Source organism: Myotis yumanensis, unplaced genomic scaffold, assembly GCF_028538775.1.
Source record: "Myotis yumanensis isolate MYYU_CA2020_CCGP unplaced genomic scaffold, mMyoYum1.0.hap1 SCAF_11, whole genome shotgun sequence".
Lineage (NCBI taxonomy): Eukaryota > Metazoa > Chordata > Mammalia > Chiroptera > Vespertilionidae > Myotis > Myotis yumanensis.
In genome coordinates, this window is record NW_027223762.1 from 59647229 (window position 1) to 59669346 (window position 22118).

The 22118-nt window shown below is 44.4% G+C and overlaps 1 protein-coding gene across 3 annotated transcripts in view; it reads right to left on the reverse strand.

Annotated features, from left to right (window-relative positions):
* Positions 1 to 2236: 2236 nt before the first annotated feature.
* The window catches only part of LOC139019518 (condensin complex subunit 2-like), a 45044-nt gene continuing 25162 nt past the window's right edge, over positions 2237 to 22118 (reverse strand). For all 3 annotated transcript variants that reach the window (XM_070428526.1, XM_070428527.1, XM_070428528.1), the window contains exons 13-18: positions 13591 to 13701; positions 9744 to 9926; positions 8612 to 8722; positions 6190 to 6281; positions 5736 to 5811; positions 2237 to 2752 (exon numbers count right to left, since the gene is read on the reverse strand). In XM_070428526.1, the coding sequence (XP_070284627.1) occupies positions 2693 to 2752; positions 5736 to 5811; positions 6190 to 6281; positions 8612 to 8722; positions 9744 to 9926; positions 13591 to 13701 (633 nt within the window). In that variant the 3' untranslated portion in view covers positions 2237 to 2692. The remainder of the gene's footprint in view (positions 2753 to 5735; positions 5812 to 6189; positions 6282 to 8611; positions 8723 to 9743; positions 9927 to 13590; positions 13702 to 22118) is intronic.

Genomic DNA, 22118 nt, shown 5'->3' on the forward strand with positions numbered 1-22118 from the left:
TCTCAGACATATGCCAAAGCAATTTCTTCACCGATACAGCTCCTAGGGCACTTGAAACTAAAGAGAAAATGAACAAATGGGACTACATCAAAATAAAAAGCTTCTGCACAGCAAAAGAAACCATCAACAAAACAACAAGAAAACCCACTGCGTGGGAAAACATATTTGCCAATGCCATATCTGATAAGGGCCTAATCTCCAAAATTTATGGGGAACTCATACAACTTAACAAAAGGAAGATAAACAATCCAATCAAAAAATGGACAAAGGACCTAAATAGACACCTTTCAAAAGAGGACATTCAGAAAGCCAAGAGACATATGAAAACATGCTCAAAGTCACTATCATCCGAGAGATGCAAATCAAAACAACAATGAGGTACAATTTCACACCTGTGAGACTGGCTATCATCAACAAATCCACAAACGACAAGTGCTGGAGAGGATGTGGAGAAAAAGGAACACTCGTGCGCTGCTGGTGGGAATGCAGACTGGTGCAGACACTATGGAAGACAGTATGGAGTTTCCTCTAAAAACTAAAAATGGAACTCCCATTTGACCCTGTGATCCCACTTCTAGGAATATATCCCAAGAAACCAGAAACACCAATCAGAAAGGATATATGCATCCCTATGTTCATAGCAGCACAATTCACCATAGCGAAGATCTGGAAACAGCCTAAGTGCCCATCAGGAGATGAATGGATTAGAAAACTGTGGTACATCTACACGATGGAATACTATGCTGCTGTAAAAAAGAAGGAACTCTTACCATTTGCAACAGCATGGATGGAACTGGAGAGCATTATGCTAAGTGAAATAAGCCAGTCAATGACGGAAAAATACCACATGATCTCACTCATTCATGGATAACAGAGACCATTATAAACTTCTGAACAATAATAGATACAGAGGCAGAGCTGCCTCAAACAGATTGTCAAACTGCAGCGGGAAGGCCAGGGAGGGTTGGGGGGCAGGAGGGAAGGGGGGTAAGAAATCAACCGAAGGACTTGTATGCATGCATATAAGCATAACCAATGGACATAAGACACTGGGGGGTAGGGGAGGCCAGGGGATTGTCAAGGGCGGGGAAAAAAAAAAGGACACATATGTAATACCCTTTGTAATACTTTAAGCAAGAAAGGAAGGAAGGAAGGGAGGGAGGGAGGGAGGGAGGAAGGAAGGAAGGAAGGAAGGAAGAGGTACAGCTGCTGGCGAAGCCCAGAGAGAAAGAGAGAGGCAACGGCTGATCAACAGCTGCCATGGAGACTGCGCATCATACCCTGCCTCTCTCTTCCAGCCTCTCTTGGGGCCTGTTCCGCAGCCTCCTCGGCAGTCAGTGCTGGATCGCCTGCAGCAGCGGCAGTCAGTGCTGGGTCACTACGGCAACCCAGCCCTAACTGCAGAACTGATTTCCAGTCAGTCAAGCCTTCGGTCATTATGGACCCTGGGTTTTTATGTATTAGGATTATTGTATTATTTTCCATATGAACAACTGTAAACCTACTTTTGCTCACCATATGTTTAGGATGCAGTCTGGAAAGCCCATTCCTGGGTGGAAGGGATTACTTGTTCTTTGTTGTGTGTGGACTATGGCTTAGAAGCAAGTTATTTATTATCAAGAGTACTTGCCAATTAGACTTCATGGCTTCTGACCTAGCATCCAAAACCTCTATTTGCCCAATGAATGGTGACAGAATGCTCTGGCAGAGACAAGGACTGCCAAGGACAGAGCCACCTGGATCCACACCTACAAGCATTGAGTCTGTGATCTGAGCAGCATATAGCAGAGTAGCTACAAAGGAAGACTCCAGAAGCAATTTCCTGGTTCAGAGCCAAGCTCCTGATGGTGAGCTGCCCATCCTTATGAAGGTTCCTTGAACTTCGTGTCCTGCTTCTCCTCTAGCAAATGGAGTGATACCAGCATGCTCCTCACAGTGATGCTGAGAAGGCGAATGAAGTCAGCAAGCCACAGACAGTATTTAGGAGCTAGCCACTGTTACTGCCATCGCTCTGCAGCAGAAGTCATAGGCCGCATGGATCCCATCTCACAATCTGGGTCTGCAGCCAGTGATTTCTCAGGTCCCACCCCCCCGCCCCCCACGAGACATACCATTGCAGCACCTCCTTAAGCGGCTCTTGCCTCACGCTGACACATAGGTATCCTGTCTAGCTACCAAGATGGCACCCCCTTGAGTGTAAAGACCAGGTCAATACTTATCTAATGGTACTCACATATTTTGCCAAGCTTGTTAGAATTTTATTTTTAAGCATTATATATACATTTATAAGTGCACATGACATATTTTATGTACATGAATTAGGTAGCTGGTAAAGGACCACAGATGCTTACTGGGAAATTCTTTTCTACAAGAGTAAAAGAGTGAGCAGAACAACAGATCCATTTAGGAGACTAAGCCTATACACAAATACAGAGAATGCATGTAGGTTTCAGAAACGTACTCTCACCCTCTCCTCCCGCCTACAGGTCACAGGGCAGAAAGCTCTAATCAAGGGCGAGCTTCTGGTGCTGGTTCCCAGAATGAGAGGGACAGGAGGGAAGAGCGACAGGCAAATGGGCACCTTGGAAGTTGGCTCTGGCCTTGCCCCGAGCCCCACATTGTGGCACCCAGTGGAGATGTCCTGGTCACTGAAGAAGTGATGAGCCTCCTCCTGTTGAATTCTCCCGTGAACTCAATCCCCTTGCCTCACAAGAACGTCAGAAAGATCCTCGGTTCCTTCCAGCTTTAGATTCTGAAAGAGGACAAACACACATGGACTCTGATGCACCAAGAATTAAAGGATCGCAAAGCAAATCCTAAGTGAGATAACAAAGAATGAGGTTTGTCCCATGACTATAAGTAAAATTATCACAGCAAATATAATTTGGATGAGAGAGCTGGTTCCAAATTCTTGCCAATCGCAGGGGGAAAAAGCAGAGAGCAAGCCTTCTCCGCGTCTGGTTCTCACAACACTCTCTGTGTTCAGGCCCAAGAGCTAGGCTATCTGTCCTGAAGGAGGGAGGGAAGTAGATGGGAGGCCACTAGGAGTCACAGTGCGTTTACTAACCTGTCCATATGTGCCCTCTCCAGGCTCTCCTCCCCCACCCCAAACCCCATCCCTTAGTGATGGCTACACATCTGTTCTCTCCCCTATCTCTGTGCAGGCCTTTTCCCACCTCCCAATTCTTACCCACTCTCCCAGCCCATGAAGTCTCCACCAACCCTAGGCAACCACTCCCCCAGGACGAAAGCAGTCAAAGTCCTTCTTGCCTAACCTCACTCACCCCTCCCTCCCTCGGCACTGGAGAGAGATAAGGTGTGTTGCGCTGAGTATCCACCCTATTCTAGCACTAGCGTACACTCCCAGACTGCTAACGATGGAAAGTTCAGATCATGCCTCCCTGGTATGATGTCGTGCAGCTTGGGGTCCAGAAGTAGCTTAGGCGTGGCTGATCAGTGACACACTGCTGGCATTCACGAAGGCAGAGGGCCCAGCATCCATCATGGGTCAAACCAAGCCCCATCACACTGTATATGAGGGGCTCGTTACCAGAGTTCAGATCGAAGAGAAAGACTGGGAGAAGGCCAGAAAACGTGGGGAGATTTCTCTTGGTGGCTCCAAGCTGAGTCACCACAGATCCCTGAAGATTTTCCGTTACTGTCAGAGCCAATGTTACCAGTCACATCTCACATAGCCCAAAGCCAGGCCCCAGTTATGGCCTCAGTGCTCACCAAGAGGTTATGGTATGGGCCTACCTCCCCATCCTTCAAATGCTGAGGCCCTGGGGCCCCTTACAGAGACTTGATCAGAACCAAAGGAACAAAGCCAGCACTGCCATTGGGAAGAACAGTGCTGGAGCCTGGGCCTCACTGACCTGCTCAGCAGTGTCTACTTGGCCCCAGGCTACTTGGGAGGTAAGTGAGGGCCACAGCTGCTCTCAGGGGAAGAGGCAGACCTCTGAGGAGGCGCACAGCCTGGGGGCGCTCTGCTTGTCAGACTGGGGCTTTGGAGGTGCCCCACCTTTCAGGTGCCCATGTGTGCTAGGACCAGCACCTCTGTCCATGAGGATAATGGGAGATCCCAGGCCTCCCCAGGAGAGCTCAGCAGCAACCCTTCTGAGTGTCAGACCGAGGGTGGCTGGTGCGTCTTTCTCCTCAGAGCCCTTCGTGGATTTCTTGTCAGGACAACGATAGAGCTTTTCATTCATTTTTTTTCTTAGTCATTCTTTCCTCTTATAGTTGGCTTCTGAGTTCAGGCACCTTGGATGTATCAGGACTCACACAGAGACCTTCTCGCTAGGAAACCTGGCTCCCACACCTTCCTGACTCTGAGCAGGACACTACAGCAGCTGTGAGCTGTGCTCCTGGGTCAACGCCTGTCTAAAGTTGGCTTTGATGCACAACTGCTCACTCTCAGGAGTAAGGCGGGCTTATTCTGTTCTGGCTCAGGTGTTGCCCAGCCTGGAGGTTACAGGCCCAGTGGTCACCCCATAGACAGACACATGCAGCACGAGGCTCTGTCTCCATGGCTCTTTTACATCAATTCCCAACCCAAAATCAGAACTAGCTTCTGCCAAATGAACTGTGTCATCTTCGGTGAGGTCATGAGCTTACAAGGTGGCAAGAGAAGTGGTCCCTGATTCCCAGGGGTAGGTCCACCGGGATTGACTGGAGGCTGTGCTACACAGGATGCCCTATAGGGCACATTCCCTCCTTGGGGCCTGACAGTCAGTACAAAGCAAAGGCAGGCCTGGGAAACAGCCAGTCATCACTGCTCCCGATGTCATTAAGAGGTCAGAGGTCAGACACTGGCCCATAGTAATCTCGGGCACTGCTCCCAACACCCCATTTTTGCTACCATTCCAATCCAATGTTATCAATCTTCTCAAACCACACTTCAGGTGTCATGCTCCTCTCCCCTCTCCCTCCAGGGCAGGGTACCTGCCCTAGAAAACACTGAGCAGCCAGGGATGGCAGTTAGGCATCCCTAACCCCAGTGATACAGCCCGAGCCCAGCCCATGGCTTGCTACTCCAAGTACGGAAGTCTGCATTAGGGACCAGCCTGGGGAGACCCACGGACGGCAAGTCTCCAGCAGCACCGCACGTACAGGGTGCCCCTGCCCCCCTGCAGCATATACAGGCTCCTGAGAGGGTGGGTCACCGCCTGCTCTTTCCATAACCATCCCATCAGCTGTGCTGGCCAGCGTGGCAGTGAGGAGCCTGGCACACTGTCACAGATGGCATCCCTGCTGTCTCCGTGCTTATGACAGATATCTCCATTCCCAAGACTTTCCTCACTGCTCTTGGTGGCCCCACCTGGCTGGCCGCTGCCTCCATTCCTCCCTTTCTTTCTCCCTGAGCATCTTACTTCCTGCTACGCTCTGCTCTCCCCTCTTCTCCACCATGTTTCCCATGTGTCTTGACTTTGGCTCTGACAGGATTAGGCCTTTGAAGCCTTTGACATGCAATGATGTAAAAGTACTTTATGTTTTCAAGTTAGAAACACACACATCTAATATTTTCCCATTTGGGTGTTCCTCATTCTTTTTATTGCTAATCACACCTGACGGCATTTTTCTAAGTTCTTTCTTGGTGCCTGGGCAGTCCTCTGGGCTGAGGGTACCACACAGGTCACTGTATGGAAGACTTCCATCCTATGAGGGGGCCCAAGAAGATCTGATAGAAAGTTCAAGCAGGTGGACACAAATAGAGAACACACCCATGAGCCACCTACCTTTTCATTGGCTAAATGCAGGAGACAGGCAAAGGCCAGGGGTATGGAGAGGTTCTGAGCCATGAGGGGCGGCAGGCTGTAAAACAAAGGGCAGCATTTATCTGGGTCACTGCAACTCTAGGAACAAAGGCTCTTTCAGCTACATGAATACACATGTCCAATGAATAAGCTAACGAGAAACAAAGAAATATTTCAGATGCATTTTATAAGCAGGTTTTTCCAGTTTGTTTGTTTTTAATCTGGAAATAAAATTTATCTCCTGTTTCATTCCAATCACTAGTACAGAAAAATGCCTTTTGAAAGTTGGTCTATATGAACTCACTTATCAAAGCAGAGAAGAAAATCGGCTAGAGTGTTAGAACAGTAGATCGTATGTGGAGGGTCCGTCACACTTAACAGTATGGGCAGGGGCAAAGCTCAAAGGAGATGCCAGCCCCCGAGGGCTGGCACGCACCTCTTCTGCAAGTCCCATGTGAGCCTGCTGAGCATCTTCTTGTCAGCCACCTCCACCGGGTCCTCTTCTTTCCCAGTCTCACTGTGGTTTGTCTAAGAGAAGAAGGATATTCACAGATCAGACACCTGGGCCAGGTTCACTTTTGAGGGAGCAACATAAATTTACAAAGTTCTATCTCCAAAAAGAGAGTCTGAACAAAACCGAAACAATTTCTTAGTCATATTTTCAAGGGAAAGAACCCATAAAGGAATCCAGTGCCTCAGCCCTAGACATTTTTTGGTAAATGTGATGTTGATTGCCAGTGGAATTCAGGAAAGGAAAAACTGCAAAGAAAGTAAGAAAAAAATAATAAAATAACAAAAAGCCATGATCATTTATAGCTTCAATTGGACCACATAGTCAAGGGCAACACAGAAAAGTAGACTTAAGCTTTCCACTTAAAACACACACAGAACAACACACACACACACACACACACACACACACACACACGGCTGCCTCCTTACTAGCAGGCAAGCAGCTATAAAAGGATATTATGGCTGGTATTTGCATTAAAAAACTCAGAATATGGCTCTAGCCGGTTTGCTCAGTGATTAGAGCATTGCCCATGGACTGAAGGGTTACGGTTTCAATTCTGGTCAAGGCTACGTATCTGGGTTACAGGCCTGATCCCTGACCCCAGTCAGGGCATGTGTGGAAGGCAACCAATCAATGTCTCTCTCTCATATCAATGTTTCTCTCTCTGTCTTTCTACCTCCCTTCTACTCTTTTTAAAAATCAATGGGAAAAAAATAAATAAAATAAAAATCAATGGAAAAATATCCTCAGGTGAGGATTAACAACAACAACAACCCCTCAGAATCTGTACACAATGAGATGATGGGGGGGAGTGGGGGACAGAAGTGAATATTAATAATTTTTAGAAGTGAACGTTCACTAAACTTTCTATTTTCACTCTATTTTTAAATCTGTTTGAATATTTCTATAATAAAAAGTGTGTTGTGTTTGTTTTTTTTAAAAAAAACAACAAATCTTTAATTAACCAGAATCCCTGGAGGACAGGGTAGTATGAGTCATTGAGACTCAAAGGTTAAAGAAGAACCCCCTTCTTACTTTTTTGTTTGTTAATCTTCACTGGAGGATAATTTTTCCATTGATTTTACAGAGAGGGAGGGGGATGGGGAAAGAGGAGAGATGAGAGAGAAACATCGATGTGAGAGGCACATTAATTTGTTGCCTCCCACACAAGCCGAAACCCAGGTGGGTGCCCTTAATTGGAATTGAACCCATGATCCTTCTGTTCACAGGCCAATGCTCGAACCACTTTGCCACGCTGGCCAGGGCCACCCCTTCCTACTTGTCAGAAAGCACATTTCTCTGATGTTCACATCCCATTCCATTTTAGTTGATAAAACTTCATAAACACGACAGAAGCTTTATCTGATATCCAAGACTACACAGCTCAGGGTCTTCAATCAAAGCATAATTTTCACTTCTCAGCCAGCAGAGAAGTACAAGAGATGGGCGGACTTTGGAAAGCTCAGAACACCCCTGAGCAGAGAGGTCTGAAAGGGGAGATGGAAGGTTCTAGTTAGTGAAGAGTTCCATTCAGTTAGAGTGTGGTAATCAAGGTTTCACCTTGCTCAGGAGAAAGAGACTATTTGACAGCATAATTTTTTTTTTTTTACTTTGTTACTTAGAATACATTTCCCAAACCAGAATTATTAGATCAAAGGGCTTAAAACTTTACGGCACCTGAGATGACAGAATTTGCTCTCCAGAAGGGACATTTATCAACTTAAATTGTACCAGCAGTGAATCCATTTCACTGCCAAGCTGCTATTTAAAAGCAAGGTAGCCAAAACCGGTTTGGCTCAGTGGATAGAGCGTCGGCCTGCGGACTGAGGGGTCCCGGGTTCGATTCCGGTCAAGGGCATGTGCCTGGGTTGCGGGCACATCCCCCGTGGGAGATGTGCAGGAGGCAGCTGGTCGATGTTTCTCTCCCATCGATGTTTCTAACTATCTATCTCTCTCCCTTCCTCTCTGTAAAAAATCAATAAAATATATTAAAAAAAAAAAAAAAAAAAAAAAAGAAAAGAATTTGTAATGTGGTTCATGAACACTTTAAAAAAAAAAAAAAAAAAGCAAGGTAAACATCCTTTCGTTGCTTAGCGTTTTGATCAGCGGCAAGGCTGAGAAATGTCCCACGTTACTATCTCTATCACCTTGTGTGTGACCTGTTCACAGCCTCGGTTCACTTCTCTCAGGTGTGATGCCATCCTGGTGTGTTTGGGTGACGCATTCTGTGTTGGCACTCTAGATCCTGGAGCCATGGATACCGGCAGCTACCCACCCACCACCCCGCCGGCCGCTTAGAGGAGTAGTGGAGCCCTTCACCCCCAGCACCTCCATGCCTGCTAACCTCCGCGTCCACTTGTGTGAAGTCTGTCAGCAAACTCCACATGCTCTGCTTCAACTTCTTCATGTCCATCTTTTTGGCAGTTTTGGCATAATGAATTTCAATTTTATTTACCTGAAATAAGTATGTGACAAAAGTAAAACTAAGCAGAAGAAAGAGGCATTTACCACCAACATACTGTAAAATGAGAGTCAGGGAGTCAAGTAAAGAAGAATCACGTTTAAACTACAGAGTTAAAGAGCTTTCTTTGGACATATTAAAATAGAGTCCTTCACTTCAACCTAATTATTCTTGCTCAAATATTACCTTGGCCAACCTGGAACTCCAGTGTAAAAGAGAGGGTAAACCTCATAAACAACATGTTCCAAAATAATGTATACACACTTTTAATGATTATCAAGTGTTTACTAATGTACACTTCATTTTCAAAATTTAAAAGAATCTACAGAAATGAATAATTGTTTTTGTCAATGCCTGTTTTCAAACTGCTGACCATTCTGGTCCTGGCACTGCTGCTAACGTGAAGCAATGGAATCACAAACATCAAGAATCATTTCGTTTGGTATTTGTGTGCCCTTAATCATCCACTGTTGCCGGTTTGGTGCTGTAAACTTTATCTTTTATGTATCCCATACAAAAAAAAGTCTAGTGGCACTTTGTTCAAAGCTTAGTCTGGCTTCACCCATTATTTCAAATTAGTTAGACCTGAAAAGGAGTGAAAATTAAGTTATCATATTTGGGGGACACCCTATAGATGAGCCTATCATCTGCTATGAAACAGACAAATGCTTAATGCAGGTATTTTAATGTGAACTGAACCTGGCCAAGATTTTCCAGAGCCGAACAGCTAGCCTCAGCCAGTTGGCACAGAAACCCACTCTCTCTGCCCACAGCCTTCGTTCACACACTTCATGCGACTGGTTTATCACAACTTTAGAGAGATGGCTTGTTCAGCAAATCCAGTGAGTGCCAGTTCATCCCCACCGTCCTAATTAAGAATCAGCCACTTGGATAGCAATGGCTTAAAATCAAAAAGAAAAAACTCAAGCTCAGACCAACGTGACTCTCATTCAGGAAGCAAATGACACAGATCTCAGGAGAATACCAGGAAACAGAATTCATGTTTCATCTTTACCTTCTGAGGCTCAGCTACCAGGTTTGACTCTCCGTAACGAGTGATGTCTGATCCTTGGATGTCGGGTGGGCCATCATCCTCTTGTGCTGTCTTAGGCGAATGGCAAGGATACGCTGAGATGTCAGAGGTCCCAACTGGTCCCACAAACAAGTCACCCGACTCCTCATAATCACTATCAGCAGCCTGCACAAGGAAACAACTCTTTAAGTTTGGCAGAAGCTGTGGGAGGGGCTTAGACATATCCCTGAAAGAGAGTCCCTGTTTATACAGCAAGAGCAGAGGGTTCATTATGCTAAGTCAGCCGAGGTGAACTTCAAGGTACTTCTAGTTATCCTCCCATGGTACATAAACCCTACTAGGGAGACATGGTAATAACACGACTGTGGAATGAGAGTTAAAAGGAATACAGTCATCACAACAGCTACAGGGTCCCCTTACTTCTAACAGATTTAGGGTTTCATTTTACAGAAAGCATTCCTGAAATGGGTGACTGTCAGGAAGCCAGAGCAAGGGTCCTGCTGGGAGCCAGTGAGAAAGTCAATGCTGGCGGAGCCCAGCAGCAATAGATCATCTCTCTGGGTGGGGCCCAGGAATGGTTTAATTAGCTCTCCGTGGGACTCATAAGCACAATGAAAGTTGGAGAAACACTGGTCAAGAGGTCAATCTGAATTTCCACCAAAATATAAAAACCCAACTCTCATCCAAGGAAGAAAACAAGGTGAATAAACTATCCTTCCAATTCTTTTCCCTCTCCCACATGCAACCTGGTGTCTCCCCTTGCAGTCATTTCCACTTGTGTCTAAGCAGCAGACTCACCGGAAGAACCCTGACATTATCTAGTCCACAGACCTACAGACAGGAGCAGCTTATACAGAACAAACAGTGAGAACCAACATCAGAGCTACAGCCTGGTCTCCTGAGACCCACCCATGAACTTTTTTCCCTGTTAGCACCCGGCATCTTCTCATGTCTATAAGTTTTGTCTCCCTAACCAAAATATTGGCTCCTAAGAACAGAGTGTGTTTTCTTTTCTTTTTTTAATTAAATCTTTATTGTTCAGATTATTATAGTTGTTCCTCTTTTTCCTCCCCATAGCTCCCCTCCACCCGGTTCCCACCCCACCCTCTGCCCTTACCCCTCCCACTGTCCTCATCCATAGGTGTATGATTTTTGTCTTTTCCTGCACCCCCACTACCCCCCCCCCCCGGAGAATAGTCAGTCCACTCCCTTTCTATGCCCCTGATTCTATTATAATACCCAGTTTATTCTGTTCATCAGATTATTTATTCACTTGATTTTTAGATTCACTTGTTGATAGATGTGTATTTGTTGTTCATAATTTGTATCTGTACCGTTTTCTTCTTCTTCCTCTTCTTAAAGGATACCTTTCAGCATTTCATATAATACTGGTTTGGTGGTGATGAACTCCTTTAGCTTTTTCTTATCTGTGAAGCTCTTTATCTGACCTTCAATTCTGAATGATAGCTTTGCTGGATAAAGTAGTCTTGGTTGTAGGTTCTTGGCATTCATCACTTTGAATATTTCTTGCCACTCCCTTCTGGCCTGCATAGTTTCTGTTGAGAAAGCTGACAGTCATATGGGTACTCACTTGTAGGTTACTGACTGTCTTTCTCTTGCTGCTTTTAAGATTCTCTCTTTGTCTTTTGCTCTTGGCATTTTAATTATGTGTCTTGGTGTGGTCCTCTTTGGATTCCTTTTGTTTGGGGTTCTCTGCGCTTCCTGGATTTGGAAGTCTATTTCTTTCACCAGCTAGAGGAAGTTTTCTGTCATTATTTCTCCAAATAGGTTTTCAATATCTTGCTCTCTCTCTTCTTCTGGCACGCCCATAATTCGGATGTGGGTACGCTAGAAGTTGTCCCAGAGGCTCCTTACACTATCTTCATATTTTTGGATTCTTTTTTCTTTTTGCTTTTCTGGTTGGGTGTTATTTGCTTCTTCGTATTTCAGATCATTGACTTGATTCTTGCGATCCTCTGGTCAGCTGTTGGAAATCTGTATAATATTCTTTATTTCAGTCAGTGTATGCTTAATTTCTAGTTGGTCCTTTTTCACAACCTCGAGGGTCTCACTAGACTTATTGAGGATCTCATTAAATTTATCAGCGGTCTCACTAGATTTCTTGAGTGTCTAAGTTTATCAGCGGTTTCTAGAAAATTCTTGAAAAACCTTAAAAGTGTGGTTTTGAACTCTATGTCCAGTAGTTTGCTTTCCTCCATTTCTGTCATTTGTGACCTGTTTGTCTCCACATTTTTTATGCTTCCCTGTGTTGATAGAGTGGCTTTGTGTGCTAGGTGTCCTATAGGGCACAGTGGCTCAGCCTCCCCAATTACCTGAGATAGACACTCTTGGTGCACCCCCTTGTGGGCTTTGTGCACAATCTTGTTGTAGTTAAGCCTTGATTGTTGTAGGTATCACAGGGAGGAACTGACCTCCAGGCCAACTGGCTGTGAGACTCAGCTGTGTCTACAGTGGGAGAACTTCTGTGCTGGAGACACCCTTCTGGGGCAAGACTTGCTTCAGTGGGGCTTTGGTGCTCACTGAGTCTGCCCCCTGAGTGTGTCCCTTATGGATGTGAGGAGTTGTAATCTGGATGGTCCCACTCTGACCACTGGGTACACTGGCTCTTGGATCAGTAAGGAGGTGCTAATTTAGCCTCTGCCTGAGGCTACCCAGCAGGAGCTCAGCTGTGAAGGAATGCAAGCTGCTGTGGGGCCTTGGGCCAGCTGCAGTTGGTTAGGTAATTTTCAGATTGCAAAGGGCCAGGCCTTTCATATGCAAAAGCCAGCACACAGCTTGGGTGGGGCGGGGTCCCAGGGGATCAACAGGGCGGAGCAAGCAGCTATGGCTACTCCTCAGTCCTGCCCTAAGAGGACCCACTTCTCAGTGTCCCGGTAATTGCTACAAGCACCTCTGAGAGAAAGCCGCCCTCGAGATCCGACTGATGCCAGACAGTCTAGCCCAGCCGTGGGCAAACTACGGCCTGCGGGCCGGATCCGGTCCATTTGAAATGAATAAAACTAAAAAAAAACAAAGACGGTACCCTTTTATGTAATGATGTTTACTTTGAATTTATAGTAGTTCACACAAACACTCCATCCATGCTTTTGTTCCGGCCCTCCAGTCCAGTTTAAGAACCCATTGTGGCCCTCGAGTCAAAAAGTTTGCCCACCCCTGGTCTAGCCTCTCCCCGTATGAGTCTGGGTCCCCAGAGACTCACCCGGAACTGGAGTTCAGAGCAGTCTGGAACTTGAGACTCCCTCCCGATTGAAAGGCAACCGTGTCCTCAGCCGCCAGCCCTTTCCGCATGCGCCTCCGTACCTCTGCACTTTACTTCCATACCGCACCTCCTCTGAGTCTCGGTATGCTTTTCTCTTTCCTTCTAATTGTAGAATTTCCACTTAGCCAGCCTTCCTGTGATTTTGGATGATGTCTGTTTTATCTTTTAGTTGTATTTTTGAAGTTGTTGTGCGAGGCAGCAATTTCCGGTGTTTACCTATGCCGCCATCTTGGTTTCTCCCAGAGTGTGTTTTCTTTTAAAATCCCAAAATAGCTAATGCAAGTACTTTGCACATGCCAACAACTCCATGCACATATTGACTAGGTTACTGAAGCATGTCCACTTTTCTGCAAATAGGGCTAACAGTAAGGCAGGCTGGGTTCTGCCTGTGTCCTCAGCTCTGCTCAGTTCCCTGATGCCTGGGGCAGGGCAGGCATCTGAAAACTTCCACCTGATTAAAACCCTACAGCTCCGACACATGGCAGGGGTGATGGGAGCAGGAAAGATATACTATGGTGCTTGGAAGGGAGGACAGCTCTTTGCCTTTACCTGTAATCCAGGGCAGAAGTTGGATGTGTCATTAGGGTTATTATAGTCATAGTCTCCAATTTCTTCATAATGCTCAGTCCCCGTCTTCTGGCCTCGGGCGATTGTAAGTATCTATAATGCAGAAAAGAAAAACTGCAGAAAGCAATTTCCAGAAAACCAACCACTCAACTGGATCCTTATGTTCAATCTCCTAGAATTTAGTCATGAGGGCCCTCAGAAGTCATCTAATCCAACCAACTTTCCAATTGCACAACTCCAATTTAGAGCAAGCCTACCTAGTAGGGCTCAGCGCCTCCATCACTCCCAAATAAAACAGAGCAGCTGGTTTGCAATGAGATCTGTACACAACTTTATTTGAAAAAGGGTTTCTTCACTAAAATCAAGACTGCCTATAGCTCTCTGAAAAGAAGTCAACTTTTTGCTGCTTGCACAATTCTGATAGAAAACTCACTCACTCACTCTTTCAATGAGGCAATGGCTGTTCTCCACAGAGCTACAGGGAGAAACGTCAGTTCTTCTCCTGGTCATTACATCCAGGGTCCTTGTCCTGCCTTCCAGAGCCTCACAGGTCAGGTCTGCCTCCCCCCCTTTTTGTTGTTAATCCTCACCTGAGGATATTTTTTTCATTGCTTTTCATAGAATAGAAGGGAGAGAGGAAGGGAGGGAGAGAAATATTGATGTGAGAGACACATGACTGGCTGCATCCTGCACATGCCCTGAACGGGGTCAGGGTGCTAACCTAAAACTGAGGTATCTTCCCTTTACCAGAGACCCTTCGGTGTGCAGGATGACGCTCTAACCACTGAACACACTGGTCAGGGCTGCCTCTTTGGGGAGTGCCTGCTAACCACAGCCCTTTAGATATTTGCAGGCCCTTAAACCAGTGATTTTTACCTGGGGTGTGTGTCTTTGGGCTAAAGAAATGGTACTAAAGCTGTGTACAGTTTACAAAACCACAATGAGTATTTTAATGTAATTAAATACTCCGAAAGCAGTGCCCACAACTCAATGTTCTTGTAATAAAAATTCCAAAATAATATTAAACAAAAAGGGTACACAACTCCTCATGTATTGGCTGACTGCTATTAGAATCCCCCATTAAGATATTAAACTGGATGGCTAGTTGATCTGTGGAATCTCTAGGTAAGTAGAGCATTTACTAGTCCAGCATTCACTTTGCAGTGTTGAAAGTCGTTTTCCTAGTGTAGTGCTGCTGGAAGGGTGAGGGGATCCACAGCCCCTGTGACTGCAGCCCTGGAAACATGGGGAAATTTGTTCCTGTGGTTAATCACAAGCGATTCAAGGCAGAGCCAGGCCTCGTGGACGAACCCTACCATCTTCCTTCAGCTCCCAGCAGCCTGGCTCTACCTCAGGGCTGTTTTCTGAGTGGGGAACTTGGTGCTGGCATCTAACCAATATGCACAGTAGCCATAGTTGCTACCATTGCTGCAACTTTGTATCTTTCTGCACTTCTTTCTTTTTAAAAAACAGGTATCTTCTATATATATATAAAAGGCTAATATGCTTGGAAGTGTTCCTTCGTCTTGATTTTTTGAAATAGTTTGAGAAGGATGGGTATTAGTTCTTCTTTGAGTGTTTGGTAAAACTTTCCTGTGAAGCCATCTGGACCTGGGCTTTTGTTTGCTGGGAGTTTTTTGATTACTGCTTCTGTTTCATCAGTTATTACTGGCCTCTTTAAGTTTTCTGATTCTTCCTGATTCAGTTTTGGAAGATTGCATTTTTTTTTCGGAATGTGCCCATTTCGTACAAGATGTCCAGCTTGTTGGCATATAGTTGTTGATAGTGTTTTCTTACAACCCTTTGTATTTCTGTGGTGTCAGTTCTCACTTCACCACTTTCCTTTCTGATTATGTGGGTCCTCTCTCTTTGTTTCTTGGTGAGTCTGGCTAACAGTTCATCAATCTTGTTTATCTTTTCAAAGAAACAGCTCATGGTTTCAGTGATATTTTTTGGTATTTTTTTTAGCCTCTATGTCATTTATTTCTGCTCTAATCTTTATTATTTCCTTCTTTCTACTTACTCTGGGACTTTCTTTTTTTAAAATATATATTTTATTTGATTTCAGACAGGAAGGGAGAAGGAGAGATAGAATAACGTAAGCTAGGGAAAAGAAAATAGTATTAAGAAAACCATAAGAAAGAAAAATACATTTACAATACTGTATGTATTTATTGGAAAAGTCTGTATATAAGCGAACCCATGCAGTTCAAACTCATGTTCAAGAGTCAACAGTATTCTTAAAAATGCAGAAAGAAATGAGGTACCAATTCACACCTGTCAGAATGGCTATCATCAACAAATCAACAAACAACAAGTGCTGGAGAGGATGCTGAGAAAAAGGAACACTCGTGCACTGCTGGTGGGAATGCAGACTGGTGCAGCTACTATGGAAGACAGTATGGAGTTTCCTCAAAAAGTTAAAAATGGAACTCCCATTTGACCCTGTGATCCCACTTCTAGGAATATATCCCAAGAAATCAGAAACACCAATCAGAAAGGATATATGCATCCCTATGTTCATAGCAGCACAATTTACCATAGCGAAGATCTGGAAACAACCTAAGTGCCCATCAGCAGATGAATGGATTAGAAAACTGTGGTACATCTACACAATGGAATACTATGCTGCTATAAAAAAGAAGGAATTCTTACCATTTGCAACGGCATGGATGGAACTGGAGAGCATTATGCTAAGTGAAATAAGCCAGTCAATGAAAGAAAAATAGCACATGATCTCACTCATTTATGGATAATAAAGACCATTATAAACTTCTGAACAATAATAGATACAGAGGCAGAGCAGCATCGAACAGCCTGTCAAACTACAGCGGGAAGGTCGGAGTGGGTGGGGGGTGCGGGGGGTAAGAGATCAACCAAAGGACTTCTCTGCATGCATATAAGCATAACCAATGGACACAAGACACTGGGGGGGTGGGGAGGCCAGGGGAAGGTCAAGGGGAAAAAAAAGGAGACATACGTAATACTCTTTGTAATACTTTAAGCAATAGAACAAAATTTTTTTTAAAAATGCAGAAGGAGAGAATATACTATTATATGTCAACTAGTGGCCCGGTGCACGAATTCGTGCACATTGAAAGGAACTTAATTAGAAAAAATATTTTAATATCACCATTCGCCCTTTCTCTATAATAAAGTGTCAACCAAATTCACAATCGGCAATGACAGATCGAAACACACACGTGCAATTGGCGCCAGTGAGAGCTTTATATGTATCACACATGCACGAGTCAACTTAGCCTTTTATATATATAGAATACACTTGCTTAATTAGATCTGCTTTCTGATGTAGCTAAACTTTTTCCAGCCCAGTGAAGCACCCCAACTTCTCTTTCAGGTAATTGTCAGCAACACGGCAGTAAATATCAACATGAAGCAGATTATTATTGTAGACTAGAGACTTGTTGCACGAAGAGATTCGTGCAATAGGCCTTCCCTTCCTCCGGCACCTGGGACCCAGGCCTTCGCTCCGGACGGAACCTTCAGTCTTCGCAGCTCCAGATGGAGCCTTCAGTCTTCGCTCTGCCGCTTCGCCCTACATATGCAAATTAACTGCCATCTTTGTTGGGTAAATTTGCATACTCTCCAGACTGGCTGGTGAGCGTAGCGGAGGGATGGTTAATTTACATGTTTGTCTATTATTAGGTGAGATGATGCAGAAAGCACAAAGGGTAAGATATTTAACTGCAGCAGTGTTTGACTATATTCTGCACAGTGAGAAAACCTGAAGTCATTTTCAAGGTCCACCATTTCTTACTTCTTTTCAGTTGAGTCAAGTTTCTAAGCTTTCTAAATCTCCATTTCCTGGCTAATGAAAAGAAAATAGGATTCTACCAAGTCTCCTATCTACCTACTCCAGGACTTCTGTGAGGATCAAATAGATGAGGCATGGGAAAATGTTTCACAGATATTTAGTTACAGTGTGAAATGTTTCCACCTGGCTATAAAGCAAGTCATGTACCTGGGCTGAAGAAATTGCAAGGAGGCTGGTCGTTGCTAGGGAGAGGAAGCCGGGCATTGCTACGTGACATCATTACCCAGTTTCCACAGTGACTGTTTCCAGGCTGGGCTGGGCTGTGGGCCGCATTTTGCACCATGGGGTCTCAGCAGCATTGGCTGCGATTTGGTGGGCTATCGCTCCGGGGTAGTGGCAGGGCCTGTGTCCCACTTTGGGAAAGCTGAGTTTGTGGGGGCCAGGTCCGTGGTGCACGGTAAATGGCCAGTGCGCGTCAAAGCAGCTCCTGCATTGAGCATCTGTCCCCTGGTGGTCAGTGCGTGTATTAGCGACCAGTGGGAAACTTAACATATTAGCCTTTTATATATATAGATAGTACTGGAAATCCTAGCCACAGTAATCAGACAAGAAAAAGAAATAAAAGGCATTTAAATTGGAAAAAAAGCCTTCATTATTCGTAGATGACATGATATTATACATAAAAAACCCTAAATACTCCACCAAAAAACTACCAAATTTAATAAATGAATTTGGCAGTGTAGCAAGATACAACAACACCCAAAAATCGATGGCATTTTTAAACACCAATAATAAATTCTCAGAAAGAGAAACTAAACAAACAATCCCATTTACCATTGCAACAAAAAAATTAAGATACTTAGGAATAAATTTAACCAAGGAAGTAAAAGACTTGTACTAGGAAAACTATAGGACATTGAAAAAAAAAGATAGAGGAAGATATAAACAAGTGAAAGAATATACCGTGTTCATGGATTGGTAGAATTAACATCATTAAAATGTCCACGCTACCCAAGGCAATCTATAGATTCAATGCAATCGCTATTAAAATACCAAAAGGCGAGGAGAAACCAAGATGGCAGCATAGGTAAACACCTGAAATTGCTGCCTCGCACAACCACTTCAAAACTACATCTAAAGGCAAAACAGACATCACCCAGAACCACAGGAGGGCTGGCTGAGTGGAAATTCTACAACTAGAAGGAACGAGAAAAGCACACTGAGACTCAGGAGGTGCGGAAGTAAAGTGCAGAGGTACGGAGGCGCGCCTGCAGAAAGGGCTGGCAACGGAGGACGCCAGTGTCTTTTTCAATCGGGAGGGAGTCTCAAGCTCCTGATGGCCCTGACTCCAGTTCCGGGCAAGTCTCTGGGGACCCAGATTCATATGGGGAGAAACTGGACTATCTGGCAGTGGGCGGAACTCGAGGGCAGCTTTCTCAGAGGTGCTTGCAGCGATTACCACGGGACACTGAGACCCAGGACCTTAGGGCAGGACCAGCCATAGCTGTTTGCTCCGCCTTGTTGATTCCCTGAGACCCAACTCCACCCAAGCTGTAAGCAGAGGCTTTTGCATATGAATGAGCTGGCCCTTTGAGATCTAAAATTACCTAACAAGCTGCAGCTGGGTCAGAGAGAACCAGAACATCCAAAAGAAGGCTCAAGGTCCCACAGCAGCTTGCATAGCTTCACAGCTGAGCCTCATCTGAGCACCTCCAAACCCCCAACAAGGAAGAGGAATCTGCAGATCTCTCCATAGCTCCTGCTGGGTAGCCTCAGGCAGAGGCTAAATTAGCACCTCCTTACAGATCCAAGAGCCCATGTACCCAGTGGTCAGAGTGGGACCATCCAGATTACAACTCTTCAGATCCATAAGGGACACACTCAGGGGGCAGACTCAGTGAGCACCAAAGCCCCACTGAAGCAAGTCTTGCCCCAGAAGGGTGTCTCCAGCACAGAAGTTCTCCCACTGTAGACACAGCTGATTCTCACAGACAATTAGCCTGGAGGTCAATTCCTCCCAGTGATACCTACAACAATCAAGGCTTAACTACAACAAGACTGTGCACACAGCCCACAAAGGGGTGCACCAAGAGTGTCCATCTCAGGTAATTGGGGAGGCTGAGCCACTGTGCCCTATAGGACACCTAGCACATAAAGCCACTCTACCAACACAGGGAAGCATAAAAAATGTGGAGACAAAGAAACAGGTCACAAATGACAGAAATGAAGGAAAGCAAACAACTGGATATAGAGTTCAAAACCACACTTTTAAGGTTTTTAAAGAATTTTCTAGAAACCGCCAATAAATTTAGTGTGACCCTGGAGGATATGAAAAAAGACTGACTAGAAATTAAGCATACACTGACTGAAATAAAGAATATTATACAGATATCCAACAGCAGACTAGAGGATCGCAAGAATCAAGTCAATGATCTGAAATACGAAGAAGCAAAAAATACCCAACCAGAAAAGAAAAAAGAAAAAAGAATCCAAAAGTATCAAGATAGTGTAAGGAGCCTCTGGGACAACTTCAAGCGTACCAACATCCAAATTATAGGGGTGCCAGAAGAAGAGAGAGGGCAAGATATTGAAAACCTATTTGAAGAAATAATGACAGAAAACTTCCCCTACCTGGTGAAAGAAATAGACCTACAAGTCCAAGATGCACAGAGAACTCCAAACAAAAGGAATCCAAAGAGGACCACACCAAGACACATCATAATTAAAATGCCAAGTGCAAAAGACAAAGAGAGAATCTTAAAAGCAGCAAGAGAAAGACAGTCAGTTACCTACAAGGGAGTACCCATACGACTGCCAGCTGATTTCTCAACAGAAACTATGCAGGCCAGAAGAGAGTGGCAAGAAATATTCAAAGTGATGAATAACAAGACCCTACAACCTAGATTACTTTATCCAGCAAAGCTATCATTCAGAATTGAAGGTCAGATAAAGAGCTTCACAGATAAGAAAAAGCTAAAGGAGTTCATCACCACCAAACCAGTATTATATGAAATGCTGAAAGGTATTCTTTAAGAAGCGGAAGAAGAAGAAAAAGGTAAAGATAAAAATTATGAACAGCCATAGCAGCACAATTCACCATAGCTAAGATCTGGAAACAGCCTAAGTGCCCATCAGTAGATGAATGGATTAGAAAACTGTGGTACATCTACACGATGGAATACTATGCTGCTGTTAAAAAGAAGGAACTCCTACCATTTGCAACATCATGGATGGAACTGGAGAGCATTATGCTAAGTGAAACAAGCCAGTCAATGAAGGAAAAATACCACATGATCTCACTCATTCATGGATAATAAAGACCATTACAAACTTTTGAACAATAATAGATACAGAGGCAGAGCTGCCTCAAACTGATTGTCAAACTGCAGTGGGAAGGCCAGAGAGAGTTGGGGGGCAGGAGGGAGGGGAGTAAGAGATCAACCGAAGGACTTGTATGCATGCATATAAGCATAACTAATGGACATAAGACACTGGGGGGTAAGGGAGGGTAGTGGTTTGTCAAGGGCGGGGGGGGGGGGGGAAAGGATACTTATGTAATACCCTTTGTAATACTTTAAGAGGAAAATAAAAAAAAAATAAAAAAAAAAAAAAAAAAAAAAAAAAAATTATGAACAGCAAATACATATCTATCAACAAGTGAATCTAAAAATCAAGTGAATAAAAAATCTGATGAACAGAGTAAACTGGTGAATATAATAGAACCAGGAGCATAGAAAGGGAGTGGACTGATAATTCTTGGGGGGAAAGGGGTGTGGGGGTGCAGGAAGAGACTGGACAAAAATCATACACCTATGAATGACGACAGTGGGGTGGTAAGGGCAGAGGGTGGGGTGAGACCTGGGTGGAGGAGAGCTATGGGGGGGAAAAAGAGGAACAACTGTAATAATCTGAACAATAACGATTTAATTAAAAACAAAAAGGAGAAAAAAAAAAAGAAATATTCAAAGTGATGAATAGCAAGAACCTACAACCAAGATTACTTTGTCCAGCAAAGCTATCATTCAGAATTGAAGGTCAGATAAAAAGCTTCACTGATAAGAAAAAGCTAAAGGAGTTCATCACCACCAAACCAGTATTTTTGAAATGCTGAAAGATATTCGTTAAGAAGAGGAAGAACGTCAGCCTGCAGACTCAAAGGTCCCAGGTTCAATTTCGGTCAAGGGCATGTACCTTGGTTGTGGGCACATCCCCAGTAGGGAGTGTGCAGGAAGCAGCTGATGAATGTTTCTAACTCTCTATCCCTCTCCCTTCCTGTCTGTAAAAAATCAATAAAATATATTAAAAAAAAAAAAAAAAGAGGAAGAAGAAGAAAAAAGGTAAAGATAAAAATTATGGCTGAAACCGGTTTGGCTCAGTGGATAGAGAGTCAGCCTGCGGACTGAAAGGTCCCAGGTTCGATTCAGGTCAAGGGCATGTACCTTGGTTTCGGGCACATTCCCAGTGGGAGATGTGCAGGAGGCAGCTGATCGATGTTTCTCTCTCATTGATGTTTCTAACTCTCTATCTCTCTCCCTTCCTCTCTGTAAAAATTCAATAAAATATATTTAAAAAAAAATTATGAACAACAATTATATATGTAACAACAAGTGAATCTAAAAATCAAGTGAATAAAAAATCTGATGAACAGAGTAAACTGGTGAATATAACAGAATCAGGGGCATAGAAAAAGAAGTGGACTGACAATTCTCGGGGGCGGGGGGGGGGTGTAGGGAGT